This window comes from Bos mutus, chromosome 18 (genome assembly GCF_027580195.1).
Source record: "Bos mutus isolate GX-2022 chromosome 18, NWIPB_WYAK_1.1, whole genome shotgun sequence".
Classification (NCBI taxonomy): Eukaryota; Metazoa; Chordata; class Mammalia; order Artiodactyla; family Bovidae; genus Bos; species Bos mutus.
The window spans coordinates 13621515-13639744 of NC_091634.1; the positions used below are offsets into that span (position 1 = coordinate 13621515).

At 54.5% G+C, this 18230-nt stretch overlaps 3 protein-coding genes across 4 annotated transcripts; 1 reads left to right on the forward strand and 2 right to left on the reverse strand.

Moving 5' to 3' along the window:
- Nucleotides 1–173: 173 nt before the first annotated feature.
- ZFP36 (ZFP36 ring finger protein) lies at nt 174–2825 on the reverse strand. Its single transcript, XM_070387721.1, has 2 exons — nt 2670–2825; nt 174–1813 (listed from the first exon to the last, which is right to left on the reverse strand). Exons 1-2 carry the CDS (start codon nt 2691–2693, stop codon nt 860–862), a joined length of 978 nt encoding a protein of 325 aa, XP_070243822.1. The 5' UTR covers nt 2694–2825; the 3' UTR covers nt 174–859.
- A 2278-nt stretch (nt 2826–5103) lies between these two features.
- On the forward strand, nt 5104–18168 carry PAF1 (PAF1 homolog, Paf1/RNA polymerase II complex component). Its single transcript, XM_070387720.1, has 15 exons — nt 5104–5203; nt 12731–13283; nt 13795–13824; nt 13923–14015; nt 14327–14448; nt 14542–14608; nt 14693–14794; nt 14877–14982; nt 15079–15147; nt 15232–15335; nt 15424–15540; nt 15638–15766; nt 17221–17326; nt 17435–17525; nt 17611–18168. Exons 2-15 carry the CDS (start codon nt 13237–13239, stop codon nt 18024–18026), a joined length of 1599 nt encoding a protein of 532 aa, XP_070243821.1. The 5' UTR covers nt 5104–5203; nt 12731–13236; the 3' UTR covers nt 18027–18168.
- On the reverse strand, nt 9152–12719 carry MED29 (mediator complex subunit 29). Of its 2 annotated transcripts, none has more exons than XM_070387723.1 (4): nt 12456–12719; nt 11868–11926; nt 11226–11310; nt 9152–9384 (listed from the first exon to the last, which is right to left on the reverse strand). In XM_070387723.1, the coding sequence occupies exons 1-4, from the start codon at nt 12669–12671 to the stop codon at nt 9169–9171; spliced, it is 576 nt and encodes a 191-aa protein (XP_070243824.1). In that variant the 5' UTR covers nt 12672–12719; the 3' UTR covers nt 9152–9168. The 2 variants fall into 2 exon arrangements, with proteins under 2 accessions (XP_070243824.1, XP_005890612.1); XM_005890550.2 differs by having other exon boundaries at nt 9152–9454; nt 12456–12706.
- Nucleotides 18169–18230: the final 62 nt, after the last annotated feature.

The window sequence follows — 18230 nt, forward strand, 5'->3', positions numbered from 1 at the left end:
AGGTGAACTGCTGGGCCCGGTGACGTCACTTCCTGCCAGGTAAGTGCCGCAAGCGCCTTGTCTTTGGGTAGATTTGGAGGAGCTACCCGAGGCTGATTCCACACCGTTTCTAAAAAAGTCCACACCGTCCACCCCTCCAATCTCACTGCCTCAAGACCGCACAACAGCCGGGATTCCAATTTACACACAGATTTCTTTTATTTAAAAATTCCAAAAAACCACAAAAATAAATTTTTAACAATATATATTACTTAATATATTATAGTGTATACTTATAACAATAATTATTCCGTCGTTTCCAATATTACAAAAAGAGGAAGAAAAATACAAGGGAAGCAGACGACCCAATATATATAAATACTATAAAATCTATTAGAATAAATAAAGTCGTCATAAATAAGGGGCCCAAAGGCGGGGGTGGGAGAGCCGGGCGTTGGCAATGGCTTTGGCTACTTGCTTTTGGAGGGAAGTTTGAGCACCAGGATTCCCTTTCAGGTGAGGCTCCAATCACCAGACACTGGAGCCTCAGGATCTAGGAAGAACTGGAAGGGGGCATTGGGGGCTTAATATTCACAGCATTGGGCAGGGGTGAAGTTTGAGAAGAGGCTTACTACCTCCCTCAAACTTGCTACATTTTTTTTAAAGACCCCATAAAACACTCCTTCCCGAACAGCCTGCACGCTGAGGACCTGCCCCAGCGCGGGGGTCAGGGGAGTGAGTTAATGCACTTTGGAAGGTGGGGAGAAATACATGATTACGAGTCCCTCAGTCCCCTACAGCCCCGGGACCCCTTGTGGAACCCACGCACGAGAAATGGCCCCCCTTAAGATCCAGCTGATCTGTACTAGGCAGGCATTTGTCACTCCGAAACGGAGATACGATTGAAGATGGGAAGTCGCCGGGGGGCGGCAGGTGGCTGAGGTGGCCCAAAAACCCCAGCCTCAAAGACAGGTGAGTCGGATCCCCCCAGGCTGCTGCCGCTGCTGGCATATTCGTCGGGATCAGATCCCAGGGAGTGTGCAGAAGGGCTCCGAGCTAGGCCACCCACAGGCCCCCAGACGCTGTTGGGGGTGGCCCTTCGGCAGGAAGGGCAACAGGCTGGGGTGGGGTCCCTTCGGGACACAGGTGTCCCTGGGGCAGCAGAGAAAGCAGAGGGTGAAAGTAGAAGGTCCCCGGGTGGTGGTGGTGGGGAGCTGGAGGGCGAGAAGGACCATGAGGACACGGAAGGGCCTGCTAGGCTTGCTGGTGGTGGCGAGGTTCGGCGGCCGGAGGGCAGCCCTGAGAAGCTGATGCTCTGGCGCAGCACATGGGGATGGCCGGGGGCAGCCAGGTCCTCGCTGGGGTTGTGGATGAAGTGGCAGCGCGAGCCGTAGGGGCAGCGACCCTGGAGGTAGAACTTGTGGCAGAGCTCCGTCTTATACTTGGGGTGGCGACTGGCCTGGCGCAGCTCACCCAGGCCATGAGCAAACTGGCACTTGGCCCCATAGCGGCAGCGCCCGCTTTCTGAGAAGGTCCGACATAGCTCAGTCTTGTAGCGGGATGAGGTGGTGGGAGTGGCGGTAGGCGAGGTGGGTGAGGGTGACAGCTCCGAACTGGGTCGAGGAGCCAGGGGCGCAAAGCCTGGGGGTGGGGGCACCCAGCCGCAGCTGCGACCCTCCACCAGGCTGGTGGAGCGGCCAGGCAGGCGGGCAGCGACCTCAGGCAGGCTGGAGTCGGATGAGCTGAGGCTCCAGGGTCCCGAGGAAGCCCAGCTGGTGCTGGACTCAGTCTCTCCGAGGTCGGATGGCAGTTCAGGGCTCAGCGACAGGAGGCTCTGTGGAAACAACGATCGGTTAAGACACCGAAAATACAGGGTGACGCCCCGCCCCAGCTGCAGGGCAACTAAGGGCTTGCCAGTCCGGTTTGTGGGCTCCCGGCCTCAGCCCCACCCGCCCTAAGGAAAAAAAACAACAACTCGGGTTCCGGATCTCAAGGATCCCGATTTGGAGGTTTATTCGCGACTTAAGTTTATCCCGAGGGACTCAGGAATCTCGGCTCTCCCGGCTGGATCAGAGGGGCCCTAAAGTCAGGACAGACCGCTGTCCTCCAATTTTTTAAGCCTCTGGGCCTCTCGGGATCTGACCCCGCTCATCGGTTTCTCCAATTTCACAAGTGGAACAGGGGGCAAAATTAAGCCAGGAGTCCGGATCTCTTCGGGTTTAGAGTTCCAAGATCCTCTGGGGCAGGGAGCGAAGAGACAGAAGTCGGATCCCGCTCACCCGGAGACTCCAGCCCAAGAAACGCCTCCGCGCAAAACCGCGCCCTCAGCAACTACTCGGGTAAGCCAGGTGTGGGGGCCATTTCCGCCTCCAGACAGCCCCGGTCTGAGAAAAGTTCTCCAGCTTTCCATCTCCGAGGGCCACCCCACTCGTGTTGGGGCCGAGACCAGAAAGCCACAGGCTCCATTTTCATCCCCAGAGGATCACACTGATCTGATACGGGAGGCAGGAACCCCGGGCCGGTATGAAGCGCTACAGAGTTCCAGTTTGAGAAGGGAAACCGGTGGCGGGGGTGGGGAGGGGGGGGGGCGGGTCCGGGGCGGGAATTTGTTTGCGGCCTTAGAAAGCCCTGGTTTGAGAAGGGAGTCAGGTGTTGCGGACGTCGGGGTGCCGATCAGTTGGGGGGCTCACCTTGTAGATGGCGGCGAGATCCATGGCGGCGCAGATGGCCGAAGGATGTGGAGCCGGCAGAAAGTGGGAGCGCTGAAGTCACGCTGCGGCGGAGTGGAAGAGCCGCCACTTTTATTTGACCAGGGAGGGGGCGGGGCCAAGGGGAGTTGGCCCGGGAGGGCGGGGCCAGGAGGGGCGCTTCCCGGACGCGTGCCCCTAGCGCAGCAGGGCCGGCCCGGGTTCGGAGCCCTTCCGCCTGGACCCCGGCCCGAATTCGCCTGAGCGGGGCCCGCGGGCGGTCGCGACCTCGCGGGGAGTGCGTGGGGGTGGGGGTGGGGGTGTCGGCCCAGTTTTCAAGGCTGGAGACTGAGGCGCGGAGAAGGGAACTGGGACGGAGGTGGGGGCAGGGCTCCCGGGGGAATTGACAAGGGCAGAGGCGGAGAGGGCGTGCGCGCGCGACACTGACCGACAGGGGAGGGGAGAGGCGAACCGAGAGCAAGAGAGAAATGGAGGGACGCAAAGAGAAAAACATGGGGACACACACACACGGGGGGAGCTACGCACACAGGGAGACATGCACAGAGGAGGAGAGACAGGGTGAGAAGAGGAGGGGAGGTGGGAAGGCAGAACTTGAAAAGACGAGACGTAGACAGTCCCCAAAGAGACAAATTCAGAGCGAGAAGCGGGAGGGAGGGAGAGTCACAGAAACAGAAGGGGCGAAAACTGGAAGAAACAAACATCCACAGACAGAAATCCGCAGGAGCAAAACAGTGAGAGAAGACGCCCCCCCCCCCCAATCCTGGACGGTCTTGCTCCCGAACTGCCCAGATCCTGAGACCTGGACCGCCCTCTTCGCCCCCACTCACGAGGATTGGGGGTGAGGTGGGGTCCCACACACCTGGTGAGGTTGGAAAGGGGCCTCATTTCCCAAATACAGGACCGCTGCGTCCTCTCACCCTCACACAAATACTGGCGCTTCTGGTGGCTTCCTCTGGGCTAGGCACAATTGCAGAAAGTGTCTTACACACATACATTAACTCAAGGAGGTATTATGCCCATTTTACACACAGGGAAACCCAGGCCAGAAGAGGCCAAGTTATTCTCCTGTTAGTGAATGGCATTAGCCTAATACCAGGACCTTAAATCATATTTTAAAAAGTTTGCACTCGAAAACTCAAGATTGGAAAAGGGGAAATCTTTTATTATGGTGGAGGGTTTCTTTGCTGGAAAGCTGTCTCAAATGGAAGGAACGGATCATCCCCAACTGATGGTCGGATGGGTCTCTCATAAAGGGATGTGCCTTGAAAGAACTCTGCGTTTGCAGAAATGACTCCCCTCATTGACAAGTCTTTTATTGTCAAGGAGTTGCCCTGAGTGATGCTCTCTTAAGATACGGTGAAAACACTAATTTTTAAAGGGGGTCTCCAGAGCTGGCTGCCCTGACTGAAAAAACGGTGGTAGAAATAAATCATTGCCACGGAGTGCAGTTATTATGGTGGAAAGTTCATTCTTGCAGGTTGTGACCGCGGACTGCGGGCTTGTATTGAGGTGAGGAGATTCTGCTAGGCTCGCTGATCTGCCCGTCCGACAGAGCACGGGGGAATCCCTGGTGCGGCGCTTTCTCGGGCTGAGGGGCCTTCCCGGCCGGTCCCGTGAGCTGGGCGGCTGCGGGCGGCTCTGGCACGGTTGCAGCCTCCCTCTCGCCAGTGACTCACTCACAAGGGGCGGGGGAGGGGGGCTTCCTGGAAGCCGTGACGAGGAGGCTCGACCCGGACGCCCGGGTTCCTCTCTGTAACCAGGGTTTTGGTCGCCTGTAAACAGAGGCTTGAGGACTACGGGAAAAGGAGGGAAAAGGGAGATGCCCGGCACCCGCCGCCCAGTTGGGCTCCAAATCCCTGTGCTCGTAGTCGGACTAAGGGGTGGGAGAACGAGAGATGGGAGGCATTCTGGGGTTCCTAGGGGCCGGCTCGGCTCTGGCCGCTATCCTGGAGGAGGGAATACCAGTTTCGATTCCCTGGAGACGGGGAGCAGTTCCCATCCCTGACTCAGGCTGATCCCCTCCCCTCTTCCATATGCTGAGTCATGGGCTCGAGGGCCAGGGCGCTTCGGCTTGGGAGATTCTCAAAAGAGACTGGAAGGGGCTTTGCGCGCCGAAGGACTGAGCACCCGTCTAAACACTAACAGGGGCGGGGGTACTAAGAGCCCCGACCTCTGCCCCTCCTTGCTTAGATCAAGGGGTTCGGGTTTCCAAGCCGCCTCCTCGCTCAGACCCAGGAGACCCGGCTCCCAGGCCGTGGCTTCACCAGACTCAGGAGTCCTGGTTCCCAGCCACCCTGTCTCTCAAACGCAGGAGTCTGAGCCCCCCCGCCCCGCCCCGCCCCCAACCCCTCTCTCCGATTGAGGAGCCAGGCTCCCATCCCCCCCTCCACCCCGTCCAGGCCTCAGGAGTCCCAGCTCAGGAGGAAGTTCAGGGCAGGACTCCGCCCAGCTCCCCACGTAGCCAGCGGGAAAATCCGTGGCCTCGGCGAAAGCCGGGAATCCCCTCTGGAATGACGGTGGGGAAGGGGATGGCCGGGGTCCCCCGCGGGGTGCAGGGGGGCAGGTCCCGGGCGGGCTGGCCGGGGGGGGGGAAAGGGGCGGAAACCAGAGAGGCTAAAAATACAGCGAGCGCTTCCGGCCTAGGGGGAGGGGAATGGAGAGCAGAGTTTCCAGAAAAACAAGCGGGGACGGGAAACGCGGGGGTGTGAGAGCCGGCGCGAGTGCGCGGGCGAGCTGGGGACTGTGTACGCGCTGCACGTGTGACCTGGTCCCGTGTGCTCCTGGCGTGATTGACTGGCGGGAGCCGTGTGCGCAGCTGCGCGGGCCCAGCGGCTGGTGTGCCGTGCGGTGCGTGTGGACCGCGTGAGCGCCGCATGTGCGAAGGGGGGCTGCCCTGGAGCGACTGGGTGTGTGGTGGGGCAAGTAGGTGTGGGACACAAATGAGCCCACTGTCCTATGTTAAGGCCGTGTCCTTACAACCCTCTGACACCGCTCTGTGCTTACTCTCACCATCGCTGGGTGAGGGAGTGTGTACTCAAACGTAACTGCCTTTGAAGTGGCATCCCGTGAGAACTTGTGACTTCCATACCTACCTGCACATGTGTGGAGCTCTGAACCACCATGGGATCTGGAGTGACTAAGAGCTGGGAACTCCTTGAGGGAGGCCGCTGAGGGTGACTGTGTGTCCTTGGGGGTGATGAGGAGCTGTGAGCACACAGCTTGGGAGCTGAGGGTGTGTGTGAGAGCCTGTGTGGCTCTAGGTGGCTTGGCTGTGTTCAAGACCTCTGGAACTGTGTGGTTATCAGATGTGTGAATACTGTTCCTGTGTTTGTGTCCTTGGGGTGTAGCTGAAAACACCCAGGAGGCTAGTGTCTGGAAGCAGTTCCTTTGTGGCCAGATCACAAGGCAGTGAAACTGGTGAACTTTGGTCCTTGACGTCTGCAGCGCATGATGGGAGGGTGGCTGGCGCACTCCTGCTCCTCTCGGTGGCCTCCGTGGGCAGAGCAGGGGCAAAAAGGCAGGCACACTTGAACCTGAGAGGCCTTATCTAAAGCCAGCCTCACTGCTTTTGATAACGTTTAGCTGAGGGCAGGGCTGAGTCAGCTGGTGATGGGCAAAGTCTGAGATGGGGTAGGAGATAGCGGCTTAAGTAGTAGTTAGACGGTTGTTTGTGTATTCGCATGGTTGGATTGTTCCTTGAGTCTGTTTGTGGGACTGTCCCTGGGACTGAGACACCATGATTGCAGGATGGCGGGTCACGCTGTTGTCTACTAGAGAAGAGGGGTTGTGTGTGCCTGTTTCTCCCTGGTCTGGTTTGCCCTGTGCAGCTGTGCATCTCATGTACACCCTTCCCTGGAGTGGGTGGTTGTGCACCAGGCTGTACAATCTTCCTCTGGGCCTGCTAATCCAGTAAGAACCTTCACTAAGGTCCTCTTCTACCCTGGCTCTTCACTGTGGTCCTGGCATCCACGTTATTGCATCAATGCACCAGCACAGCTCTGCCTCAGGCAGGGCCTCTGCACTTGTTCCTCTGGAATGTCCAGGACTTACTCCCTTTCCTTTAAGTTCACTCCAGTACTGCTTTCTCAGGGAGGCCTTCATGACCTGGGTCAAGGATTAGAAAAGGTTTAAAAATAACCTTGTTATCTATTTAACAAATAATAAATACATCCATGGGGTCACAAAGAGTTGGACACAACTGAGCAACTGAATCAACAAAATACGTGTACAATCCATTTACCCCCCCAACCTAAACTCTCAAACTTTCATGTTTTCCAATAAAGTAACATAATTCTCCATGTGCAAACCTTACACCTTTAGATCTATTCCTAAATACTCCCCCTCCCCCCCCCACCCCCATTCTACTTCTGGTCTCACCTCTCTGGTTTATTTTCTTTCTTGGAACTTCTCAGTGCCTGACACACTGTGTTTTACTTTATCACACTTAACTGTCACTGAAGTATCAGCTCCAGCAAGGCAGGGCTCTTTGGTTCACACTATACAGGGCCTGGCCCCAAACAGATGCATAGCGAATGCGTGTTGCATGAACTCAGCTTCCTGGTGCACAGTTCCCACCCTGTGTGCTGCTCAACTGTGCATCTATCACCCCGCTGCCCACCAGGTGTCTCCCGTCTGTATGCTGGCATGTGGTTTTCGGCACTGCTGGGTCCGGGGTCAGGGCTGCTGGGATGTCCTGCCCCCATGTGTGCGTGATGCTGTGTTGATGCCACCTCACAGGGCCAGCGGTGCCTCACTGAGTGTGTGGGCCTGTGGACTGACACATCTCTACCACTGTGTGCTGTGTGCCCCCAGGCTGGAAGCCAACAGGCTCTCACGGGGAAAGAGTGTTGTAGGCAGATAATTGTTATCATGTTGGGTGGAACTGGGACTTTGTTTTTGTGTTGATTTGGAGATTAAGTGTGGTTAAGGAGATGTGTAGGGGTGCCAAACTGACAAGGTTATGATGGTCAGTTTTATTTGTCAACTTGGCCAGGCTACAGCTCCCAGTTATTTAATCTAGATGAGGCTGTGAAGGAATTTTGTGGATGTGATTCAAGTCTATAATCAGGTGACTTTAAGCAGATTATCCTAGAAGATGTGGGGAGTCACATGGGTGGGGGACTGATCTAGTCAGATAAATGGGCAGAGCTGTGGCTTCCTCTCAGAAGAAATTCTCCCTGTGGACAGCAGCTTCAGCTTGTGCCCGAGAGGTCTGCTGCCCTGCCTGGAGCTTGCCCTCTGTGCCTGGCACTTCAAGGAAGGTCAGGGAGAAAGGGAAGGAACTGCTGGGATGTACACACACACACAAGAGCTGGCCATTTCCCAGAACTCCAGTGTGGGGACTTGGGCTCTGGGTGATTTGCAAGGCTCCGTGGTTCTGGATGTTCTGCACTGATGTGGGGTCCAGGACAGCAGACCTCTAGGCGGTGCCATGGGAACCAGGGTACAGAAGGTTCTGGGTGGGGCCATCCGTCCCCCAACCAGGCTGAGTCACTTGGACCTTTCACACCCCACCAGCTGGGCCTGAGCTGGTAGCTCCGCCCTACACTTGCCCAGGCCTGACGGCCATGGCTGAGCTCCCTGAAGCTGCCTCTCAGGGAAGTGGGGAGCCCGGTGGGGTACACTCTTCCTGAAGCCTCCTCCTCAAGGTCTGCTTCCCGGAGCTGAGGCCAAGGTGCCTGGGTTCTTCCCCAGGACTGATGATTCATCCCTGCTGGGGCCTTTTCACTTCTCCTTTGGGGCTAAAAATACAGGGACCCAGGCATTCAGCTGGGCTGGCTTCACCGCGGATTGCATAACACCCCTTGTTTGAGTGCTGCTGACGCAGGCCCTGGGTATGGGGGGGGTGCCGCGCTGGGTTGCTCCCCGACTGGGACTGGGCATGCTGTCAGGGCCCAGACCTTTCACTTCCCTTTTTTGGGTCAAGCAGACTGGGGGGTTGAGCTGACATGAGAGGTGCTGGGGATTGCTGGGTGTGGCTATGGCCCCTGGAAACGAAGCTCCTTCTAGCCCCAGGTGACCTTGGTGTTCTGGCTTCCTTTCGGGAACTGTGCATAGACAGAGAATCCCAGTTAGGAGCTGGGGACAGTCCCAATTAGCAAAGGGGCACTGGGCAAGAGATGGTCAGAGACAGGGAGATGGGAACAAAAGATCAAATGACAGAAGACACCAAGAGAAACAGCTAGGAAAAGGAGCAGACACAGAGACCACCCCCCCGAAATGGGACAGAATCAGAATGGACTGAGGGAGAGGGGCCCATTCAGGGCTCCACAACTAGGCTAGGTAGGGGGAGACCCCCTGGAAGAGATCACCAAGGAGCACAATCCAAAGTCCACCCTCAGCCAAGGATGAGAAGACAGCCGGCAGAGGCAAGGCCCCGCCCTGCGCGCGCCTTGCTGGCCTCTGCTGCCCCCTGCTGGCGCCGGCCGCAGTGTTCAGGCAGGAAGAAAAGCCAGAGACAAAGATGCTTTGAAGCCACTCTTCATTCCCTCCCTGTCCCTTCCCCCACTCCCAGCCCTGCTAGCTCACAGGGTGCCTCCAGGGCCCGTAGGTGGTGCAGGCGTCTTGCCTGTGACCTTGTTGGCGCAGTCCAGCAGGGCAGTGTGAATGTCCTTGGCACAGGCAATCTGGGCTTTGATGACTGCCAGGTACTGTGGGTAGGGCAGGCTGTCAGGCTGGACGGCATCAGGTTTGGTGGCTGTGGGCACCAATGTTGGAGAGTGCTTGGCACTGTCACAGCTCTGTGACAGACACTCATGTGCCAGGCGCTGTGGACAGCAAGCAAAGTGCAGCATTAGCCTCACTCCAGGTACTGCCAATCCCACCCCTAGCGCCAGCCTGGTGTAGGCTTTTCGGCATCTGGAATCCTGGGGTCTTGGGGTCAAAACTTGGCCCTGCCACTCACTTGCTGGGTAACCTCAGGCATGTGGCTTCTCCTCTCTGGGCCTGTTAACTCCGCTGGAAAAATGGGTTTGATAAGTACTTCTGCTACCTCATAAAATGAGAATGGTGAGCGCAGTGTGTGAGACACAAGCACAGGTCCTGGCAAGTTATTTAAGTGCTAGTTGATGGATGTCAACTACTATTATTGTGACTCTCCTAACCGTAGGCTTGGCATTGACACTGGCTTCTCTGGTGGCACCTGCCCCTCCTAGTTTTCCTTCTACTTCTCTGGCTAGTTCTTCTAGATGTTTCTTAAACTACCTAAGCCTTAAGTGCGGCAATTCCCGAATCCTGTCTCCTCCTCTCATTCTCATGCCCTCTAGGAGGTGTCTCACCCACATACATACCACTCTGCTCTGAACTCTGCACTGATGTGCCCACCTCCCCTAATATTCCAGAGCTCCTATACTCTACCCCTCAAACCACTCCCCTTCCTGGGTCCCTGTCTCAGGGACGGTTCTACCATCCAAACCAGACCCCTGGGCCTCATCTTGGAGACTCCTCCCACAGCCCATCAGTCCCACTGCCCAGGCACAAAGCCTTCTGAGTATCTCTTCCACCTGCCCTTCCCCACTTCCTCAGGACTCCACCCTGGTGAAACCTGATGGCTCTTGAATGCTGCCATGGGCCCCCAGCCTCCACTCTAAGCCCCCCGAACCGATCCCTCATTTGGTGACCAGAAGCATACCCCTAAAAAAACAAATGGGTCGATGTTTTTCCTTGCTTGAAACCCTCCATGGCTCCCTAGCAACCTCGGGGCTATATTCAAAATCCAACAAGCCCCAGTGCCTACCATACCTTAGCCAGACTGAATTTCATGACATTTTTAAAGGGAACTTAAAGCAGAAGCTGTTCCTCTTGGTTGGAACATCTTTCTACCACTACGAAGCTCCTCAAACTGCGTTTTCCTTCAAAATCCAGTTCAAAATGATGATGACGCTATAAGATAAAACATTTGCCACTTGTCTAGTACCATGTTAAATGTTTTACATGCAAGATCTTGCCGAGTCCTTCTCCAAAATCCATTTTCCAAAGGAGGAATCCAAGGTTCAGAGGTAGAGATTGGTGGTCCCTCTGACTTCAAAGGCTGCGCTCTGAGCCATCTGCCTCCTCTCAACTCCCACCCTTCTTCCCTTTTTGTTCCAGCCTTGGCTCAGATGTGCTCTCTACTAGTAGTCTATCCTGAGCCACCTCCTCCTTAGACCCACCCTAGGTGAGGTCAGGTGCCATCTCTGGACGTCTATAGCCCTCTTATTTTAACCCTGCCCCCTCTGCCTGCCCCTCACCCCCACAACCCAGCCCTGAGCCTTCTGCCCAAGCTTCCCCCTTCATGGTCTTCCATGTCTTGAGCTTCTCCTGTCAGAGCCCTGACTCTGAGCTATCACTGCTGGAGGATATATTTGTCACCCACTGAACTGGAAGCTCCGTGAAGGCAAGGACTGGGCAACTTTCTGTCCCCAGTATCAGGTGCAGTATCCACACAGGTCTGGGCCACAGGAGGTGCTCAGTGAGCATTTGTCAACTGACTGAATGAAGGTTCCTGAAGCCCAGGAACTGAGGCAGTTGTGGTCACCTGGTGGCTAGGAGGCCCCTTACCAGGCAGAGCTCTAGCTGGTCACAAAGTGCATAGAACTCTTCCAGACACTTGTCAAAGCGCTGAATGGGTCCATCGCTGCTCTTTCTACAGTCCAGGAGAAGAAGGTGGGAGATGGATTTCCAGTCTCTGGGACTAAGTGACTACCCAACCAAGTATCCAACAGAAAACCATGTATAGGCCCAGGAGACCCAAAGCAAGACTTGCTGCTGCTAAGTCGCTTCAGTCGTGTCTGACTCTGTGCAACCCCATAGATGGCAGCCCACCAGGCTCCCCCATTCCTGGGATTCTCCAGGCAAGAACACTAGAGTGGGTTGCCATTTCCTTCTCCAATGCATGAAAGTGAAAAGTGAAAGGGAAGTTGCTCGGTCGTGTCCGACTCTTAGTGACTCCATGGACTACAGCCTACCAGGCTCCTCCGTCCACGGGATTTTCCAGGCAAAAGCACTGGAGTGGGGTGCCACTGCCTTCTCCGAAGCAAGACCTAGGGGACAGTTAATAGTAGAAGGGGCAAAAAGGGCAAGGCCAGGGGGTAGGGAGTAGGCTTCAAAATAAAGAGAAAAGAGGGATGGGTGGGGTACAAGGGGGATGTTTTTGAGACTAGGATGGAGATACTGACATCCTGGAGAAAGGGGAGTACTCACTGCCCATTGTCAATGTTAGTGTTCTGAATCAGGTTCTGGGCTGCAACCTTCATCAAGGTCTAAAGAGGAAAAAGGGGGGGAAAAAAGGTGTGGGAGATGAAGAAACACAAGAGGACACTTTTGGTAGATCTTCACTCTTCCTTAAGATACAGCCAATCTCAGGCCTCCTCTTCAGTTGTTACTTCTCCTCCTATCACTGCAGAGTAATTCCAACTTCCATTCCTTTACAGCAATTGCTATATTTTTCCAGAGGCCCCCTTTCTCTTGCCAGTAATTTCCCAGACATACCTTAGGGTCCTCCCTCACCCACCAGTCACAGTCAGTCAAGGCCAGTCCTTTCCTCAGGCTTTAACGTCTAGAGCTAGGTTTTTTCTTTAAATTCCCTCCAACTCGAATTCCGGTCAGTCTCAAACTCAAGATTCTCTCTGATCCCACCTTACACTGTCAATCCACAGAACTTCGCTTTGGCATCACGAAGACAGTCTCATTCCTCTTTCCTTCTTAACGCTTCTTTTGCTCTCTCCCGGACTAAACAATCCCTCCGCCCACCCCCCGGATGGCAGAGAGCCAAATCTCCCAACCCATCACCTGTAGACTCTCCTTCAGCTGCGGGATGAGCATCTTATAGCGCTGCACAGGATCGAAGTCCTGTTGCTGTTGCTGCAAAAGCCCGCTCTGGGCAGGTCCCACAAGTTGTGCTGGTGGTTGTGGCTGCTGCTGGGGGCCCGACCCACCAGCTGAACCTGGACCCGACACACTGGCGGTAGAAGTAGTCGCTGAAGCCTGCTGTTGGGATGCAGCCATCTTCTTCGCCTCGCGCACAGGAAGTGCGTCACAAGTGCGTCTTCCCGGTTTCTTTTTAGCGTCTTCGTCTCTGAGCCCTGTTTGCTGATTAGCTCCGCCTCCCAAACAATACAATCAATGAGAGGAAAGAACCCACCCTCCAACTCGTGACTCTCAAATCCGACGGGTACAATGAGACATCGATAAACCAATCACAAGAGGCTCTTTCCGCCTCGCCCCAGCCTTTGCACAGTCGCTGGCCAATCCGGGTGTGGATCCAATCAGACTCTATTTCCCAGAAGACCTAGCGGGCTGAGGCGACCTGCGGTCCTCAGAGTCTTGGCGGCAGTTGGTGGAGACGGACCTGCGGGGCAGTCCTTGGCGTTGTTTGCGCGTTTACCTGAGTACTACGTAGTACTCCAGTGTTCCGGGAACTCTTCTCGCCAGCCCACCTCACTCCGGCCCTATCTGTGAGCAGAGCGGTGCCAACCCGAGCCCTGCCTGGGATTGGGCGCCCGCCGAAGTCGGCACGCCGTTTGCCGTGGCTCTGTGAGGCTCTTGTCAGGATTGCCCTCGCCTCATCGCCATGGCGCCCACTATCCAGACCCAGGCCCAGCGCGAGGATGGCCACAGGTAGGCACTCCGCTACCTGACTGTACCGCTTTTCTCTAGGTCTGGGTGGGCGTCAGCGAGATGAGAGGGTCAGGTGGTTTTGTCAGTCTTCAACCTTGCCAGCCCCCCAGGTCTGCCCGTGTCGTCACGGAGCGCACACCCGTTTAGGGGGGCGGGTCCCGGACGTGGTGTTCCCCAGCTCCCCCCCACACCTTCCCTGCCATGTTCTGGAATTAAGCTGTTGAGGATTGAGTTTTTATTCTTCCAGTCAAGCGTTTGGAGACCCCTTTCCCCCAAAAACAATTATGTGACTCTATTATTAAAGTATTTGAAGACGTGTCCTTCAAAGAGATTTAACATTTAGGGACACTGTCTCTAAGAGGCATACTTGACTCCCTCCGTTATAGCACTTGAGGTACCTCTACCAAGAGGAATTATCATTTGTCACCCTTTAGCTTGGAAAAGCCCCCTACGCTCTCCTGTCAATCCTTTTCTTTCCATCTTTTGTCATTGTCTCTCTTTTACCCACCAGGCCCAATTCTCACCGGACTTTGCCTGAGAGGTGAGCTCCATCGTGTTTCCCCAGGACGGGTGGGCCAAGTGGGGCTGGGCGCAGAGGTAGGGCAGCAGGAGCCAGGTTTTGAGCCACTGTGTTCCCAGGTCTGGAGTGGTCTGCCGAGTCAAGTACTGCAACAGCCTCCCTGACATCCCCTTCGACCCGAAGTTCATCACCTATCCCTTCGACCAGAACAGGTGAGACTAAGAGTGGGGCTTTGGGAAACACCTTAGAATATGAGTTCCTTGAGGGTAAGGGCTGCTTTTTCTGACGGTTCAGGGCAGAGAATGGTAGTTAACCTGTAATAGTAGGTGCACAATAGGTATCTGTTAAGAAGCAAGCAGTATCCAAGTCTCTTTACACTTAAGAGCTGCTAGCCTTCTGATTCCAATGTGGAGGTTATTTCATTCTGAATTCCTCCCTGGAGTACCTTAGCCTCTAGGAAGCTGGGCTGTGAGGGGTAAGGCTGGAATCAGGAAACCATAATGGGCATGTTTTCCCTACCCAGGTTTGTTCAGTACAAAGCAACTTCCCTGGAAAAACAGCACAAACATGATCTCTTGACTGAGCCAGACCTGGGAGTTACCATTGACCTCATCAACCCTGATACCTACCGCATCGACCCCAATGGTGTGTTGGGAGACAGGGAGGGCCTGCTCTAGGCTAGTGAGGGCCAGCTCTGGACCTCCCTCAGAGTCCTCCTCTCACCTTGCTTTCTTCTAGTACTCCTAGACCCAGCTGATGAGAAGCTTCTGGAAGAGGAGATTCAGGCCCCCACCAGTTCCAAGAGGTGAGGGGGTGCTGAGTGGGGACTTAGGACTGGTGCTGATGGGAAGGCAGTGGGGTCCTGAGGTGCCTGATTCTCCCACTCCAGATCCCAGCAGCACGCAAAGGTGGTGCCATGGATGCGGAAGACAGAGTACATCTCCACGGAATTCAACCGTTATGGCATTTCCAATGAGAAGCCTGAGGTCAAGTAAGTTATGGTGGGTAGGGAGGGAAGATGGAGATTTCAGGTATGTCCAGTTACCTCTAAATGTTTTTCTCTTTCTCCCCAGGATTGGGGTTTCTGTGAAGCAGCAATTCACTGAGGAGGAAATATACAAAGACAGGGATAGCCAGATCACAGCTATTGAGAAGACTTTTGAGGATGCCCAGAAATCTGTAATTGAAGGACTGGGATAGGGGAAGGGGGGATAAAGGTGAGACTCCAGAGCACTTTGTACTTTTTCTTACCCTGTTTTTTTTTGCCTCTGCCAGATCTCCCAGCATTATAGCAAGCCCCGAGTGACACCAGTGGAAGTCATGCCTGTCTTTCCAGATTTTAAGGTCAGATCCAGGGCAGGGGGCAGAGAGGGACAGCCTGCCATCTCTGCCTGTCCTAGTCTAACCCCACTGCCCTCCATCCCCCAGATGTGGATCAACCCTTGCGCTCAGGTAATCTTTGACTCAGACCCCGCCCCCAAGGACACAAGTGGTGCAGCTGCATTGGAGATGATGTCTCAGGCCATGATCAGGTGAGTGGCCCTGCTGTCCACCTTGGCCTGCTTTTTATTGTTTTTGTCCTCACTCAGTCTTTACTGCTCCTCTTTCCCCCTCAAACAGGGGCATGATGGATGAGGAAGGGAACCAGTTTGTGGCTTACTTTCTGCCTGTGGAGGAAACACTGAAGAAACGAAAACGGGACCAGGAAGAGGAGATGGATTATGCACCAGATGATGTGTACGTGGGTTGGGGTTAGGTTTTAGGTATTGAGAAGTGTGTCCTTTTCTCCTTCATAGGGAAGAAATGGGGCTGACCCTGTCCCCTTCATCCTCAGGTATGACTACAAGATTGCTCGAGAGTACAACTGGAATGTGAAGAACAAGGCTAGCAAGGGCTATGAGGAAAACTACTTCTTTATCTTCCGAGAGGGTGATGGTGTTTACTACAATGAATTGGAGACCAGGTACTCAGCACAATCCTACCTCACTCATATTAGCTTGGGCTTGTACTTCAGAGTCAGGATCTTGGGGTGTACAAGAAGAGCTACCTTGGAGGTCATTTGTATCTAGGGATTTGCCACGTGCATTTTTAAGAGTGGAAGCCTATAAAGCTGGAGCTGGTTCTAACACAAGAACCCAGAAGAAAAATCTTTACCTAACACTGGAGATATTTGGAGCTTTCATGCAGGGTAGGACTGCTAAGTTGTAAACATAGCCAGAATATGGAGTAATATGTAAAATTAAAATTAATGTTTTAAATAAATGAGATGCTAGATACCCAAGTTCAAAAAACATGATCCCTAAACTTCCCTGACGGAGAAGGAAGTGGCACCCCACTCCGGTACTCTTGCCTGGAAAAATCCCATGGATGGAGGAGCCTGTTGGGCTACAGTCCATGGGGTCGCTAAGAGTTGGACACGGCTGAGCGACTTCACTTTCACTGTTCACTTTCACGCACTGGAGAAGGAAATGGCAACCCACTCCAGTGTTCTTGCCTTGAGAATCCCAGGGACAGGGGAGCCTTGTGGGCTGCCATCTATGGGGTCGCACAGAGTCGGACACGACTGAAGCGACTTAGCAGCAGCAGCAAACTTCCCTGATGGTTACAAGTTTACTGCTGTGCTGGGACCCATGATGTAAAGGTTGGGAAAGTGTGACCTTGAGTTTCTGTTTAAAGCAGAGATCACAAATTCTGGTCCCATTAAGCCAGGCAAAAAATGTAAAATGTACAGTAGGCTGTAGGGGTCTAGGTGACCTGGAGCCCTTGGCAACCTTCAAGAGGCACTGTGACCCAGCACAGCAAAGGGTCCAACCCACTGCTATGTTGGGGGTGGGGGTGGGGTGGGAATCAGAGGCCCAGTGGAGTCAGAATCTTATTTTCTGAAATCCAGATTCTCTTTTTAAGGGTTCGTATCTAATTCACATTAAAATCTACTTCTTTATACATTTATGTGTTTATGTAAAGGGTATACATATATATAATTCCAGGGCCCTCAAACTGATAACCTTTGGAGCTATTTTCTTGCCTGTGAAAGTGAAGTTGCTCAGTCATGTCTGACTCTTTACTACCCCATGGACTGTAGCCTGCTAGGCTCCTGCATCCATGGGATTCTCCAGGCCAGAATACTGGAGTGGGTTGTCATTTCCTTCTCGAGGGGATCTTCCCGACACAGGGATCGAACCCCGGGTCTCCCGCACTGCAGGCAGACCCTTTACCATCTGAGCCACCAGGGGCTCCTTTTTTTCTTGCCTGTCCCCTACCCCAAATTTAGTTTCCCTTATTCAGTCTGTATTTATTCTGGTCTTTTCTGGGCTAGGCATAAATGAGTAAAGATGAGTAAGAACCAAGTTAGACCAGATTCCCCACAGGGGTCTTTAACTGAATCTCATGTACTTCTCCCCAATTCTACCACTGCAGGGTTCGCCTGAGTAAGCGCCGAGCCAAGGCCGGGGTTCAGTCGGGTACCAATGCCCTGCTTGTGGTCAAACACCGGGACATGAATGAGAAGGAATTAGAAGCCCAGGTAACAAGCACCACTGACCCCGGTCTCCCATGGGGAGGGTGGTAGTTGGTGGAGTGGCACAGGAACCAGATTGAACCTTCTCCTTCCCCTCAATTGTCCTGCTTCCAGGAGGCACGGAAGGCTCAGCTGGAGAACCATGAACCCGAGGAGGAAGAAGAGGAGGAAATGGAGACAGAAGAGAAAGAAGCTGGGGCCTCAGGTAAAGCTGGACAGACTGAACTCTGACTCTGGGTGGGTGGGTGGGTGGGTGGGGAACTTGGGTCTCACTTCTTGCTCTCTTGCAGATGAGGAACGAGAGAAGGGCAGCAGCAGTGAGAAGGAAGGCAGCGAGGATGAGCGCTCTGGCAGTGAGAGTGAACGGGAGGAGGGTGACAGGGATGAGGCGAGTGACAAGAGTGGCAGCGGCGAGGATGAAAGCAGTGAGGATGAGGCCCGGGCCGCCAGAGACAAAGAGGAGATCTTCGGCAGTGATGCTGATTCGGAGGATGACGCTGACTCTGATGATGAGGACAGAGGACGGGCTCGTGGCAGTGATAATGACTCAGACAGTGGCAGTGATGGGGGTGGCCAGCGGAGCCGGAGCCACAGCCGGAGCCGGAGCGCCAGTCCCTTCCCCAGTGGCAGCGAGCATTCTGCTCAGGAGGATGGCAGTGAAGCTGCAGCTTCTGATTCCAGTGAAGCTGACAGTGACAGTGACTGAGTCCCAGAGCCTTCAGCCCTGGCGCAGATAGTTATTTTGTGCAGGAAGGCACTTTTCGAGTGGTCTCTTTGTGAGCCTATTGCTTTGTTTTCCTCTCCTCCAAACCTTTGCTGTTAATAAAGCCAGCTTCTCTTTACTTCCCCTCCCAGGCACCATGGTCTCATTCTGCCTGCCCCATGCAGAACCCCCCTGAACCACCCCAGG

What these genes read in the sequence shown, in the direction of transcription:
- ZFP36 (XM_070387721.1), bottom strand. Translation starts at nt 2,693, where the DNA reads ATGGATCTCGCCGCCATCTACAAG. An exon ending in ATCTCGCCGCCATCTACAAG is followed by an intron (nt 1,814 to 2,669) that starts GTGAGCCCCCCA and finishes TTGTTTCCACAG; the next exon opens with AGCCTCCTGTCGCTGAGCCC.
- MED29 (XM_005890550.2), bottom strand. Translation starts at nt 12,671, where the DNA reads ATGGCTGCATCCCAACAGCAGGCTTCAGCGACTACTTCTACCGCCAGT. An exon ending in AGCTGAAGGAGAGTCTACAG is followed by an intron (nt 11,927 to 12,455) that starts GTGATGGGTTGG and finishes TTTCCTCTTTAG; the next exon opens with ACCTTGATGAAGGTTGCAGC. An exon ending in ACTAACATTGACAATGGGCA is followed by an intron (nt 11,311 to 11,867) that starts GTGAGTACTCCC and finishes CCTGGACTGTAG; the next exon opens with AAAGAGCAGCGATGGACCCA.
- PAF1 (XM_070387720.1), top strand. Translation starts at nt 13,237, where the DNA reads ATGGCGCCCACTATCCAGACCCAGGCCCAGCGCGAGGATGGCCACAG. An exon ending in TTGAGGATGCCCAGAAATCT is followed by an intron (nt 14,983 to 15,078) that starts GTAATTGAAGGA and finishes TGCCTCTGCCAG; the next exon opens with ATCTCCCAGCATTATAGCAA. An exon ending in GAAAGAAGCTGGGGCCTCAG is followed by an intron (nt 17,526 to 17,610) that starts GTAAAGCTGGAC and finishes GCTCTCTTGCAG; the next exon opens with ATGAGGAACGAGAGAAGGGC.